This window comes from Polypterus senegalus, chromosome 7, assembly GCF_016835505.1.
Source record: "Polypterus senegalus isolate Bchr_013 chromosome 7, ASM1683550v1, whole genome shotgun sequence".
Lineage (NCBI taxonomy): Eukaryota > Metazoa > Chordata > Cladistia > Polypteriformes > Polypteridae > Polypterus > Polypterus senegalus.
Genome location: NC_053160.1, coordinates 97,274,113 through 97,289,696, shown reverse-complemented (window position 1 = coordinate 97,289,696; position 15,584 = coordinate 97,274,113). Strand labels below are relative to the sequence as shown.

At 38.7% G+C, this 15,584-nt stretch overlaps 1 protein-coding gene across 1 annotated transcript in view; it reads right to left on the bottom strand.

Annotated features, from left to right (window-relative positions):
* Positions 1-493: 493 nt before the first annotated feature.
* LOC120532039 overlaps positions 494-15,584 on the bottom strand; it is a gene marked incomplete at its 3' end in the record, with an annotated part of 51,281 nt that continues 36,190 nt past the window's right edge. Inside the window, exons 2-3 of the mRNA XM_039757952.1 lie at positions 2,735-3,093; positions 494-817 (exon numbers count right to left, since the gene is read on the bottom strand). Coding sequence (XP_039613886.1) covers positions 494-817; positions 2,735-3,093 — 683 coding nt within the window. The remainder of the gene's footprint in view (positions 818-2,734; positions 3,094-15,584) is intronic.

The following is a 15,584-nucleotide window of genomic DNA, read 5'->3' as shown; positions in this document are numbered from 1 at the left end:
ATCAAAGGTGACGCTTACAAATAACTCCAACAAATAAGGAATGATCTCTAATCCTAAGATGTCTCCTTTAGTGTAAATAGTTTAAGGGAGGGTTCTTCAGTAGTGGAGTCAGGGTGGCCCCACCCCCTGGAGTTCCACCCCAAAAACAGCTACATTGAACGGCAATAGCACATGATTCAACGGAAAAAAACAAAAGAACGTGAAACATAAAAATAAAAATAAATAAATAAAACACAATATATATCTGGGAGTAAGGCCGGGCTGGGCTGTTTTGTGATAGGACTTCTTTTTTTGGATGTTCCCATTAGGGGTCGCCACAGCGGATCATCTTCTTCCATATCTTTCTGTCTTCTGCATCTTGTTCTGTTACACCCATCACCTGCATGTCCTCTCTCACCACATTAATAAACTTTCGCTTAGGCCTTCTTTCTTTCCTCTTCCCTGGCAGCTCTATCCTTAGAATCCTTCTCCCAATATACCCAGCATCTCTCCTCTGCACATGTCCAAACGAATGCAATCTCGCCTCTCTGACTTTGTCTCCCAACCGTCCAACTTGAGCTGACCCTCTAATGTACTCATTTCTAATCCTGTTCATTCTTGTCACACCCAATGTAAATCTTAGTATCTTTAACTCTGCCACCTCCAGCTCTGTCTCCTGCTTTCTGGTCAGTGCCACCATCTCCAACCCATATAACATAGCTGGTCTCACTACCGTCCTGTAGACTTTCCCTTTTACTCTTGCTGATACCCGTCTGTCACAAATTACTCCTGACACTCTTCTCCACCCATTCCACCCTGCCTGCACTCTCTTTTTCACCTCTCTTCCCCAATCACCATTACTCTGTACTGTTGATCCCAAGTATTTAAACTCATCCACCTTCGCCAACTCTACTCCCTGCATCCTCACCATTCCACTGACCTCCCTCTAATTTACACACATGTATTCTGTCTTGTTCCTACTGACCTTCATTCCTCTCCTCTCTAGAGCATATCTCCATCTCTCCAGGGTCTCCTTAACCTGCTCCCTACTATTGCTACAGATCACAATGTCATCAGCAAACATCATAGTCCACGGGGAATCCTGTCTAATCTCGTCTGTCAACCTGTCCATCACCATTGCAAATAAGAAAGGGCTCAGAGCCAATCCCTGATGTAATCCCACCTCCAATTTGAATGCATCCGTCATTCCTACCACAGACCTCACCACTGTCACACTTCCCTCGTACATATCCTGTACAACTGTTATGTACTTCTCTGCCACTCCCGACTTCCTCATACAATACCACAGCTCCTCTCGAGGCACCCTGTCATATGCTTTCTCCAGGTCCACAAAGACGCAATGCAACTCCTTCTGGCCTTCTCTAAACTTCTCCATCAACATCCTCAGAGCAAACATTGCATCTGTGGTGCTCTTTCTTGGCATGAAACCATACTGCTGCTCACTAATCATCACCTCATTTCTTAACCTAGCTTCCACTACTATTTCCCATAACTTGCTGTGGCTCATCAATTTTATTCCCCTGTAGTTACTGCAGTCCTGCACATCCCTCTTATTCTTAAATATCGGCACCAGTACACTTCTCTACTCCTCAGGCATCTTCTCACTTTCCAAGATTCCATTAAACAATCTGGTTAAAAACGTCACTGCCATCTCTCCTAAACACCTCCATGCTTCCATTGGTATGTCATCTAGACCAACAGCCTTTCCATTTTTCATCCTCTACATAGCTGTCCTTACTTCCTCCTTGCTAATCCATTGCACTTCTTGATTCACTATCTCCACATCATCCAACCTTTTCTCTCTCTCGTTCTCTTAATTCATCAACCTCTCAAAGTACTTTTTCCATCTGCTCAACACACTCTTCTCGCTTGTGAGTACGTTTTCATCTTTATCCTTTATCACCCTAACCTGCTGCACATCTTTCCCAGCTCGGTCCCTCTGTCTAGCCAATTGGTACAGGTCCTTTTCTCCCTCCTTAGTGTCCAACCTCTCATACAACTCATCATACGCCTTTTCTTTAGCCTTCGCCACCTCTCTCTTCACCTTGAGCCTTATCTCCTTGTACTCTTGTCTACTTTCTGCATCTCTCTGACTATCCCACTTCTTCTTTGCCATCCTCTTCCTCTGTATACTCTCCTGTATTTCCTCATTCCACCACCAGGTTTCCTTTTCCTCCTTCCTCTTTCCAGATGTCACATCAAGCACCCTTCTTGCTGTCACCCTTACTACATCTGCTGTAGTTTCCCAGCTGTCTGGTAACTCTTCACTGCCACCCAGTGCCTGTCTCACCTCCTCCCTAAACTCAACCTTGCAGTCTTCCTTTTTTCAACTTCCACCATTTCATCCTTGGCTCTGCCCTCACTCTCTTCCTCTTCTTGATCTCCTACAGACCAGCATCCAACCATGTTGCTTAACTACACTTTCCACTGCCGCCTCTTTACAGTCTTCAATCTCCTTCAGATCAACTCTTCTGCATAGGATGTAATCTACCTGTGTGCATCTTCCCCCACTCTTGTACGTAACCCTATGTTCCTCCCTCTTCTTAAAATACGTATTCACCACAGCCATGTCCATCCTTTTGGCAAAATCCACTATCCTCTGACCTTCTTCATTCCTCTCCTTGACACCATACCTACCAATCACCTCCTCGTCTTCATTGTTCCCTTCACCAACATGACCATTGAAATCTGCTCCAATCAATACTTTCTGTCCCTTGGTTACACTGTTCATCACTTCATCCAACTCACTCCAAAAATCTTCTTTCTCACCCATTGCACACCCAACTTGCGGTGCATATACACTAACAACATTCATCATCACACCTCCAATTTCCAGCTTCATAATCATTACTCTGTCTGACACTCTTTTCACCTCCAAAACACTCTTGACATACTGTTCCTTCAGAATAACCCCTACTCCATTTCTCCTCCCATCCACACCATGATAGAACAATTTGAATCCACCTCCGATCCACCTGGCCTTACTCCCCTTCCATTTAGTCTCTTGCATGCACAATATATCAACCTTCCTTCTCTCCATCATATCTGCTAACTCTCTCTCTTTACCAGTCATACTGCCAACATTCAAAGTTCCTGCCTCCACACATGTCTCCCCCCTCTTCTTCTCCTTCTTTGGCCAACAGTAGCCCAATTTCCGCCAGCACACTGTTGGCTAACAGTACTGGTGGTGGTCATTGTTAACCTGGGGCTCGACTGATCCGGTTTGGAAATTGTTGTCCACATATTGATTTGGCAAAATTGTACACCGGATGCCCTTCCTGACGTAACCCTCCCCATTTCAATTTATAAAAAAATTGGCAAATCCATTCAGAGGTTTCCCTCTGATTCACCCATTCCATCCATTTACCACATTATTACATTTTGTTTTACTTTCCGATGCTTTAAAGACTACTATCCATTACTGGAGCAGTTCATTGTTGCTGTACCTGTGTTGTTGTTTTGTTTATTTTGTATGGGATATTTTTTTTTGTTATTAAGAGAATCAAGCTGCAGAACAGGGGGTATTTATAAGCATGTTTTTGTTATTTGTTAATATATTTCTCTTTTTATTTGCTTTTCATGTGTGCTACTTTCAATGGTGTTATGTAGTGGTATGAAGGGAAGATGTTGGTTTTTCATTTGTGTTAATTAGGTTCTACTATGTTTTGGATGTATTCAAACAAATCTGTATCCTTATACATGATAGTTCTGCATTTAGTGAGTGGTATAATCTATTCTTGCATTTTGTCTTGAGATTTGTTGTGGTGCTCTGTGCCAGCACTTAGTGAGGAATGTTGTGGAAGAATAAAGTATTTGTACTATTCAGTTGTATTTCTGAGGTAGCAGTAATACATTAGCTATCAAGCTCTGTGAAGAGGAGTACTTGTATTCTGTTTTGTTTGTTGTATTTACCCCATTTTGTGATACCCATTGCATGCCCAAACCTACCTGAAAGGGGGTCTCTCTCTGAGTTGTCCTTCTGAAGATTTCTTTTACTTTTTTCCCTACTTTTTCTTCCCACTTTTTTTTGGGGGGGGGGGAGTCATGTGCTTCATGGTAGTCAAGGCTGGGGGGCTATCAAAAATGTAGGGCCTGTTAAAACCTATTGAGAAATTGCTGCAGTCGATCTTTCCCAACGTTTTTCTGTAGTTGGGAAATTGCCCCAAACACATGGCTGAGACCATAAAGAACCATCTTCAGTAAACAGAAGAACAAGGAGTATTCTCATATCCTCATCTTTTTATCATTAGATTTTCGGACTTCCTTCAGAGATAGAAGCAAGTGAGACAGTTGAAATCTGCAGGAGAACTGCAGAGCAAATAATTAAATTATTTTCTTATAAGATTGCATAGCAATGTACCTAAGACAACTGGTGATTTTCCTTTTTCCTACAAAATGTTTTTTGGGAATTTTCTTCTTATCTTTTTAGAGAGTGAAGTCTGGGGGCTTTCAACAAACAGGGCCTGTTAAAGCCGATTAAGGCAATCATTTTGTGATTTTGGGGTAAACAAGAAATAAATTCTTATTGTTGTTATATTTGTTACCCTCTATTGGGTTATTTTTGCTGCTGCTCTAGAATGGTTGCATTTAACTGTTTGCAGCCAGTTTTCCCTGGGGCATTATAAAACACATACTGTTGGTATTTTAGTATCCCTATATTGATCCACTTCCTTTCAGCCCTGAATTTTATCGGCATATAACAACTGTAAGCAAAAACAAATCACCTGAAAAAATAGGGTAGCAAAGACTTTCAAATGAATTTCTTTAACTTCCATCTTCTACCTTTACAATCTCTATTTTGATATTGCTCTGCTATGTGCCCAAAACCAAGAAAACACTAAGACTGATAGTGCTGGGACAGACTCAGCCCAGAACAAGATTAAGCAAGTTTAAAAATGAATGATTAATTCTTCCATGCAAAAAATATTCTGCATTTATCTGAATGTTGTAAATGTTTGCATTTTTGTAGTAAATCCTGAATTTGTAAGAGATGATGGATTTGGCTTATGTTATGCCAACAATGAGCACACCAGAATGAGCTGGGATAATATGTTGATAAAATAACACTGCACCCATTGATGGCACATGCAATCTCCCTTGACAAAAACTTGAGTTAAACAGTGTCATACTGAAGAGCTCAAAGAGATTAAATATGGCTCTGTCATAGGATGCCACCTTTGCCACAAACCAGTTATTGAAATGTCTGCTCTGCTAGATCAGCACTGGTCAACTGTAAATGTTACATATTATTGTGGAGTAGAATTGTCTAGGAGCAACAGCCATTCAGCTACAAAACAAAAGACCACACAAACTCACAGAGAGGGGCCACCAAGCGCTGAAGCACAAGCACATAAAAAATCACCTATCCTCTATTGTATCATTCATAACAAAATTCAAAAATGCCTCTGGAAGCAACATCAGTACAAGAACTCTACGTCGGGAGTTGGCATGCAAATTAATTTTAGACAATTTTGTGATTCCAACTTTGTGGCAACAGTTTGTGGAAGGCCCTTCTCTGTACCAGCATTATTGTGTCCCTGTGCAAAAACTTGGGTCAAGTTTGGTGTGTAGGCCTGCACAGAGCCCTGACCTCAGCCCTACTGAACACATTTAGGATGAACTACAGTTCTGTCTGCAAACCAGATCTCCTCGACCAACATATGTACCTGATCTCACAAATACTGATTTATCTGAAAGGACACAAATTTCCACAGACATACCCCCAAAATCCAATGGAAAGCCTTCATGGAAGATTGGCTTCCAAATAGGTGGTCAAATCCATAATAATGCCCATGGTTTTGGAATGATATGTCCAACAAGCTCATATAGGTGTGATAGTGAGGTGTCTAGAAACTTTTCGTCATATAGTGTACATACATACACACAAAAACAAGCTGAAATTCACAATCCAGAAAGTTTTGACTGTAAGCAAAGTGATAAAATTCATGGGTTGTAAAGAGGATTAAATTACCTGCTTAGCAAATTGCTTCCTCAAAAGGATAGTCAATTCTAAGTCTAATATTCAGATGTCCTCGCAGATATTCTAAAGTGAGCCTCTTTGTTGATAAGCGCCACTAGAACAGGAATGACCAAAGCTTCAGCACTGATCTTACTGTTTAGTGATAGTGTAAATCCTCCAGACTGTGAAGTGATGCTTCCAGTAGGGCTGATGCTGCAAGACACAAAGTTCTTAACGTTTAGTTGATACAATCCTGTGTCCCAACATACAAGTAACACTTCATTTCCAATAAATCCCTCCACCTCCCCACAGAGGAGCAGATCCCTAAATAGCACTTATTGACAGGAATGTGAGTTTACACAGAAGTATTGTTACCTTAAAAAGGACATATGGTACAAAACAAGTAAAAAAATTGTTCATTTGTATCAGTTAAATGCAGGAGAAGCACTGATGTTAAAGGAAAACATTACATTAAACATGTTCCCATAGTAAGTTTCAACTAAATTAGAGTTTTGCTCTTTAATGATTCTGCAGTTTAGAAGGGCAGTTTAATTTACTTGGAAGCTATTCTGCCATTTGATTGCAAACTAGCAATGAATCTTGTATGGAGTTATCCTTATGGTCTTAAGGGGTTTCCACAGGAGGTGCCAAATTTTTCTAAGATGTTGTATTCTATGATGTTGACTAGCAAGCCTGCATTGACCTGGCATGTGTATGAGTGCCCCTGTGATGGGCTTCTATTCTGTCCATAGTTATTCGCATCTTTGCAGATATTAACACTAAATAGTCTACAGCTCCCTACATCTCTCACTAACCATACACAAAATAAATGGGTGAATTCTGTGCAAATTGTGTGACCCTAGCTAGAATACTACAATTTTGTCTATTTTAATCTTTTCCATTTTTAACATTCTATCTGGCTTTCAACAGGTTACAGATTTATTATTTACTAACTGTCCCCCGCAGTTCCACCCACGTAGTAATCAAACAGGACAAACTTTAAAAATCAATAAAAAAAAATGTAATTTGTATTGAGAAGAATTTATATTGATACCTTTCGTATCTGAGCGCCTATTGATATACAATATTTTTGGTTTTGCTATCAGGGACTGTGATCTCTTTGTCAAAAATGTAAAAAGTTGGCAAGGTATCTCTGGCCAAGTGGAAGGTAGGTACGCTACAACCTCAAACATTGCCACTGTATCTGATCATGTTCAGCTCTGATGGGAGAGTGTCCCCCATGTGGGGAAAAGAGCACGTGGATGTGATATCTCTGTCAATGAGCAGGTACCCTCTAAAACACACGTATCTGTGATCTCTCTCTCTCAAAAACGTCAAATGTTACTCTTTAAAAATCACTAGATGATAATGTCTGCTGAACAAACAGGTATCACTAGCTAAGTGGAGGAAAGGTTTGCTTGAGCGGAGGTTGCTGAGGCAGTGAGGATGGCCCTGCCTGGCTCCCTACCCCTGTGGTCCCGCCTCCCCCTTCCCTTGGCCTGCAGCCTGTCGCTTGGATTTGTGGAAATAAATCGGTACCGCAACTGAACTATAGTACTTAGCACGATGAGAGAAGTCACAAAATCAACTGAAATGTTCAAGCAAATTATAGAAAAAAACGTGACCTAAATCCATTAAGTAGTTCTCTTGTGAAAAGCAGTTAGGCAGACAGATTTTACTTATATAGAGATTTAAAAAGGTTTTTCTTGAACCCTAACATAGTTTTGACTTGTTTATGGCCAAAATCTAATTTACCCAGAACCGGCCAAAGTATTATCAAACTAAAATGACAACCTTGGCTCTTCCACTGGAGTGCTGTAGCCGATACAAATCTTTGTTTCGGTGGATTATACCATCTAATAAGACATTCCATCCTTTTACTTTACAATAAACTGTGTATATTTAGCACCACTCAATCAATTATTTCTTACATTTTTTTTCTAATTTAATTAAATGCAGTTACTTATGATAAATGCAAATACAAGTGGAAATCACACCAACTTGGTAATTAGCTGTTTTGTTCCTTCTTATTTGTGAGTCATGATTAATCCCTTTATGATTCATTAAAAAATAGTAAAGAGGATACAATTCTTGACAAGCAAGTAAATTAAAATGAAGCTAAAATCCATTAAAAATTGAACAGACTCTTGTGCCTTATCGTTAATGGCAGCTATATGTTTCTTTATCTATTTTAATGGGAATACAAATCTCATTATTAATCATTTTTGAGAGAGCAGAACTGGGACATGTGATTTGACAAATAATTTAATTAACTAAAAGACTGTCAATGAATTAAGAAATCTGGTGAAACAAAAGTCTGTGGCCTTTTCAGAAATTCAGAACTAAAATTTGCCATTTCCAGAAATTGTAATATATAATACACTGTGACAGATAGGGGGCGCTGTCATCCCCTTGAACCCTCAGACTTGACGCCAGACACCAGGTAAAAGTCCAATAATTGACTTTATTTAGACTACACAGTGCACAAGGCACCCTCCTCTCCACAATACTCATAAACACAATACAATTCTTAATCAATAAACAATCCTCCACTCCCAGACGCATTGCCACCCTTCCACCCAGCTCAGCTCGTTTGTCTGCGGTTTCCCACAATCCTTTATACTGCTTAACCCGGACGTGCTTCATCCCTCAGTCCATGATTCCCCATCACTTCCGGGTTAGATAAAAAGTCCTCTTTTCTTCATTCCGGAAGTACGTTGGTCACTTTGTCCATGTGACTAGGACGCACTTCCGAGTTGTACACAAAAGTCTTGCTGCTCCTCCCTGCAGCGCCTTCTAGGGGCCTCTGTGGTATCCAGCAGGGCTGTGGATTAAAACTCCAATGTCCATAATTCCCTGTTGGCATTCGGGGCACCTCCATGCTGCAGGGGGGGCTCCACCTGACGGCCTGGAGGTATTGGCCGGGATGACTGGTTGGCAATAGTCCACAACACGTAATACTTAGTATCATTTCTACATGACAACTTGTGTGATCACATTTTGGTATCCTGGTTTTGACTGCAACCAAGGTTGATGTGAGGACATGTTACAGTGAGGCTTTTGCAGTGTAACTTTTTGGCATGATAATTTCAGTGGGGACAGAGATTTCTTATATGTTCAGACTTCTCTAATGTGAGTTTTAACTTACTTAATTAATAATATCTGTTCCTTTTGCTAATGACTACCAAAAGTTAAAGTTCAAGCACCTTTCATGTCATGAAAGAATGAGACAATGGGAGGCTGGTACCTGATCTGTAGAACCATATAGATTTAAACGTTAAATAGTGAAGTGAAAACCTCACAAACACCCGCTCTTCAGGAAAATAAATTGGCTATGAGCTCCCTAAATTGTAACGGGAACACTAGAAGTTTAGAACCAAAAAAAAAAAAGACAAGCTACAATAACATTGAAAGAATACACAGATTACTCCCACTGTCCGACTTGATCGTCACACCCCACATCCCATAGCAGTGCTAATCTAAGTGTGGCCAGGTATTTGCTGGCCAGTATAAGGTCAGCAAACAATTGGAAAAAAAAACTGTTCTTTCTGCAGCAAGAGGAGCATCATAATTTTTCCTTCCTATCCACAAAGTGGAAGGAACACACTTAGGTTTCCTTGGTAGCTTTTCAAATTTAACGCTGTCCTTCTCAGGTGATAATCACAATGCAGCATAATGTCTGTGAACGATAGATTCCTGGTATTGATCTATTTTGTTTCTTTTCAGAATACTGCAGCTACTTTTAAGAGAGGAAGTGATACTGGACCTTTAGTAGATCTTCACTGGCATGTGTTCTATGGCTTTCAATGGGAAAAGCACATTAAAAAAAGACACACATACACAACAACAACAACAACAGACAGTTTTTATTTTAATACAGGCAAAGACCTTCAAGTCCCATTACTAAACAGCAAATTTCAGGATGCACACGCACCCAAGGATATAAAGAACACTGCTGGTCCAATTGGTTCACCCTCTTAGATAGAAATAAGCTTGCAGAACCTGCCCCAAAGACAATTTCACTTGTTACAAGACAGCAATATTTTTCTAGACAAATAGTTACACTCAGCAAATGTTAAAAAATTGGAAACAAAATCTTAAGATAAAGCAGATTTAATAATCTGAAAAAGTATTGTGAAGTCAATGAACATGTCCTTAATAAGAAAGACAGACAAAAGCAGAGTTGCCACAGAGAATATATGTGGGTGTGATGAAATCAGGCAAGCTTGTACTTGAATGTATTTAACATTTCTATTTGTCTGGCAACTGTGAGTCTTCATTTGGAAAACACTGAGTTTCTGATATGTACTAATTTATTAAGGCAATAGGGGGGTCTGACTATTTTTACTTGACAGAATGATGTATCTGAGTATTGGGAATCATGTGAGAGTTAGCCTTCCATTTCAAAATAAGATTAATGAATATGTTTCAAATGAACTTGAAGTTAAGATAAGATAAACCTATACAGATATTATTGTAATTTAATTGCAATTTAAAGATCATTTCTCATGTCACCATTATCTCAAATTGAGTTTTTGTAAAGGTCTTGCCCATTGTATCTAAAAATAATGAGAGAATACCTTATTTGATGGCTAAAGGATAGAACAATGATGAGCACTGCTACCTGACTTAAATTTGAACTGTGAAGTTTGCAAATTCCTTCCAAGCCCGAGTTTGTTGGTTTCATCATACACATGTGCATCAACCTTGTATTGAAGTTTGACTTCAGTGCTTTCCCAAGATGACATCCGGTTTAGAGAGAATGGAATCAGAAGTTGACAAAGAGAAGTTGAAATTCACAAAAGTGTTGTAATAACATGGCAACATTCATAAAGAATGCAAGATGGTACAACAGGAAAATGTGAGTTGTTTATAACAATGGCAAAAATACAAGAAAGCGAAAAATTTATATAACCATTCCATTTCTTGGCCCCAGAATACCCAATAAAACCAAACTCAAATAATTTTTAGAGGCCAAGTAATGGATGAAAAAAATAATACTTATAAGATATAAGATATGACATAATGGCCTGGGACCTGATGTATAACGCAGTGCGTAGAATTCACACTATAACATGGGGTACGGACAAAAGCGGAAATGTGCTTACACACAAAAATATCCAGATGCATAAATCTGTGCGTACACCAACTTCCACATCCTTCTGCTACATAAATCCCAGTCAGGGTGAAAAGTAACGCACATGTATGCGCCTGCTGTCCCACCCCAACTCCTCCCAGAATTACACCTCTTTGAATATGCAAATCAATATAAATAGCCCTTAAGCTCAGCCTTCTGTGAAAAGTCAATGGCAAAAGCAAGAGGGAAAATAGAAGAATTTCAGCGAATACTAAATGGAGGCAAAGAAAAACATACTTGCTGGTTTTAACAGTGGTATAAACAACAAAAGGAAGTTGATCAAGTGACATAGCGTGTTGGAGAAACGCGAAAGCTCATGTTCACAAAGTCGCACAGTGCCCGAAATAAAAAAGAAGTTGTCAGATATCAAAGTCGCTGTAAAAAGGCGAGTTGTAGCCCACCGTCTGAGTGTCATATGAAAGCTTATTAGGGTACAGAGAAAAAAAAAGGCACACAGTGGGGAAAAAGCATGAAATGTCAACTTTAATCTCTAAATTTCCACTTTAATCACATAGTTTATTTTGTCATGAAAGTAGAACATCGTAAACTTAATCTTAAAATCGCTTAATTTACTAGTTTCTCAATTCCATCATAACTATAAAGTGGCATGTTACTGTAAATGCTTTGTTTTGTATTTGATCTTCTATGTGCTGTATGTGTGTGAATCACTACGTGCTTCTGGGCTTTCTCTTCCTTTGACAGGACACAGAATCCATTACATTCATGATATTACAGCTCTCTAAATAATTAAAATACCAAGATCTACAGTATATGTTATATCATTTTCATGAAGATAGGAGTTAAAACATGTTAAACGTGGGAACACAGTGATGCAGTGATTGTTCATGTCTCCCGCAAGAAACTTGCTGCGCCGTGTGCTACCTTCAATGAAATACTTTATTGTAGCAGTACTGTCTCTTTCAAACGTACTAACCTCCAATTCCTGTCCTTACTTTTTTTTCTCCAAATACCCAATCGCCACACAATCAGCTCTGTAATAGACGTTAAGCCATCTGTAAGCTTAAAATGGCAATTCTTCAAAACCTTTAAGGAACATCGAAATATCTTCATAGTACATGTTTAATTATTCTATATATCTATTCTTCCAGTGTCGCATCAGCACCAGCAAGAACAGAGCGAGGCAGGAACAATCCGTGAACGGAGTGCGACTGGCTCGCTAGCGCTGTGGCACCGAGGAGTTAAAGTTTTATCTGTATAATATAATAAACATATTTTGCTGCATTTCATCTTAAAAATGATATTGGCATCATACATAAATATGCGCTTTATAAAGTGGGTCAGGTTGCAATATTATAACTGTAGTGCAAGTTTACAGTGAGGTGATTGTACTTATAAGTACAAACAGTTCTTCAAGGAGCACTTCATGGACTGATTGAGTGCATTTAGAGTTCTTGGGATGAAACTGTTTCCGAACTGCGAGGTCAGTACAAGAAAGGCTCTGAAGCATTTGTCATATGAGAGCAGTTCAATAGACAGCATGGCTGAGGCAGTGTGTGCTTGATGTTGTATACCGATAATTCTCTTTCCGATCAGTTGCTGTACAGCTGTGATTCACACTCAGATACAATGATATAAATACTCCGAGTGGTGCAGTGAGAGTAATATGGAAAAAGATGATCCGATATGGGATCTGAGGTGCAGTGAGAGTAACAACGTTAAAGCAGTTATGGTATGTGGAATAGTTTGACCATTCTGTGGACCATTATATTGTTACAGGTTAATTACAATCAGATGCATTAAACTAATAAACAATATGTGGTTAATTTCAGTGTATTTATAAAGCCGCATCAGGGATGTGGATCTAAAAAAGAAAGGATAACCACACAGGAACAGTAGCACTGCTTTGACGCTGGGTGTCGCCAGTGTGCAAAACCGAGCAGAGAACTTGCGTACGACAGGGTATGAGCTACCGTGGAAATGTGCATGGCTTTACACCAAGTTTAGGTTTTAAACATCGTGATTTGAACGTGGAAACGTTCATATGTAACATTTTTGTGTGTACGCACCATTTATACGGTATATATGGTGTCCATATATTCTTTTTCTTCTCTTTGTAGTAGATAAATACTGTAAATGACTATGAAAAAAGTGGCAATCCAAGAGTAAAATGTGTTTCTATCTACATATACTGATCTTTTTTATAATGAGTTAAAATATTCTAGAAAAAGTGAAGATTGTTAAGCATTTGTTAAAGTGATGTTCCTAAATTTTCTTTTTCACTGCTCATTTGTAGAAAATTTAAGCCTATGTTTGTAACAGCAGCAGAAGCTCATTTGAGTATTTGTAGCCGTAATAAAATAACTTAATAATTCTGTAATGGTTTGCCTCCAGAGTTCCTCTCTGCCTTTTGGAATTAACTAGCACCCCCTTAAATAAATACACTAAATTCTGCTGTGTAATCCTCTAATTTAAACCCCTCAGTCAATTTGGCATTGATCACCCTTGTCTTAAAAAGACAAAAGAACCACCTGACTAATTGAATTATCACAGAATCTCCGTGAAGAATTCTGATCTAAAGCTCCTTGCAGTCCTCTATAGACAGTCATTCCTAAATAAATTCACCCAAGATCAAACTAGCCTTGTCCTCTTCCAAAACATCATTATCAAGGCAATAGCAAATGATAATAGACTCACTAGTGGAATAAGTAGCCTACCTTCATCCCTTGTGTGGAGTTTCTTGCCTTTTCAAGAAAAAATTCTGGAGACTCTCCTCTATCTACCTACAGTAATAACTTATTAATGCAGTTTTCATTAGGAATTATGTAATGGAATAAATCAGCAAAGTTCCATCTACTGTATATTGTATTGTAGCTCATTTGGCTGATGGCTTTTACTATTGTCTATAGAAGTTCTGACTACTCACATACTTCATGTTTTCCTTCATAGTTTTACTTGTATAGGTAACCTACTGTGTGTCTCATGTAGCCATACTCATCCTGACAGACGGTTACTCCACTAGATTTCACCCCTTGTAAGTTGCTTTTGATAAAAGACTTTATTAAATAAAAAGGTTTTCCTAATAGACTACTAACATGACAGTAGTAACTGGTGTCTATCTGTGACATCCTGTGTAGTGCCAAGGTTGGCACCAGACTTTACACTGTGCTTCTTGTAGTTTGACACTGACCGGAATCAGACTTAAAAGATATCAGACATGGACACATTTACATAAAAAGAAGGTATGTACAAAAGCAATAGTGTTTTTTTTTTACAGGTGCAAAAAATACAAAAGCAAAGTCTGGATCAAAAACAAATAATATTAAGGTGGTTTTTGCCAGTCCCAAAATGAAAATAATCAAAGACAAAAATGTATATAAACAAAAAAACAGTAATCTTCCTAAGTAAAAATGTAGTTAGGAAGAATCTATCCAAAACACAGTCCTTTCCATGACTCCAAAGATATTTACAAGAAGAGAAACAGTGTATACACAAAAAGAAAAAAAAATTCACCACAAACCCAAACTATATAAATAAATCCACCAAAACAATACTACTAGTAGGAGGTATCTATATGCATTTATATACAAAAAAGAAAACATATACAAAATAGGGAACAGGCTTCTCTGCTTGGTTAACTTTGAAAATCAGCTACACCAAACGACTGAGTTAAATGAGACCACCCCCAGAACCACGAAATGCCTTTTATACTAAGAACCAAAATTCTTAGGCAATCCTGTGTTATCCGCTTCTTTTTCCAGTAGTGACTGACACCGTTCTATGCTCAATTCCAACAAGGCCTGTAATAAAATGAATGCTGGCTCGCGAGAGTGCAAGTGAGTATGAGTGCACCCCTGGTGAACTTCTGTTGGGCAAGCCAATATGGTCTTCAGAAAGTAGGTTACTTTCCTTGTACTTTTATCTTGGGATCCTCTTCTAACTAATGCATGAATGCCTGAACTAAACTAAATGATCCACGCTTCTTACTTTGTTAATGGCAGTCCTATTCTGAACACATACCTACCTGACTGCTGGCACCATATAGCATGGTCTGATAAACCCCTGCACTTTGACAGTTTAAAAAGGTATGTGTTTTTTTTATTATTATTAAGTGTAAGTCATTTTTACATTACGCCTAAAATGTTTTTCTTTAAACTGGTAATGCCTGGCAGGCAAAATACCCTACTATACAAATTTGTCTGTGCTCACTACAGTTGTCTATCCACTAATTTAAGGTTTAAAGAAAGCAAAGCTCAAGATAACTGTCATGTCTTACCATAAAACTACCCAAATCTCAGATGATGGTGAAACACAACATATGTAGGTGAACAACACTGCCCAAATACTGTATACTCCTTATGTTCCAATTCATTAATGCTACAGCATTTGACATTTCCAGTGAAACATGGAAAAGAGTGTGTGCTTTGGTATATTTAATGAGGCAGAACTGAAATCTAAAAAAGAAAAAAAAACAATGTTCAGCCAATTAAAATAGAAATTTGATGGCTTCCTGGATCAGAGATTAAACAC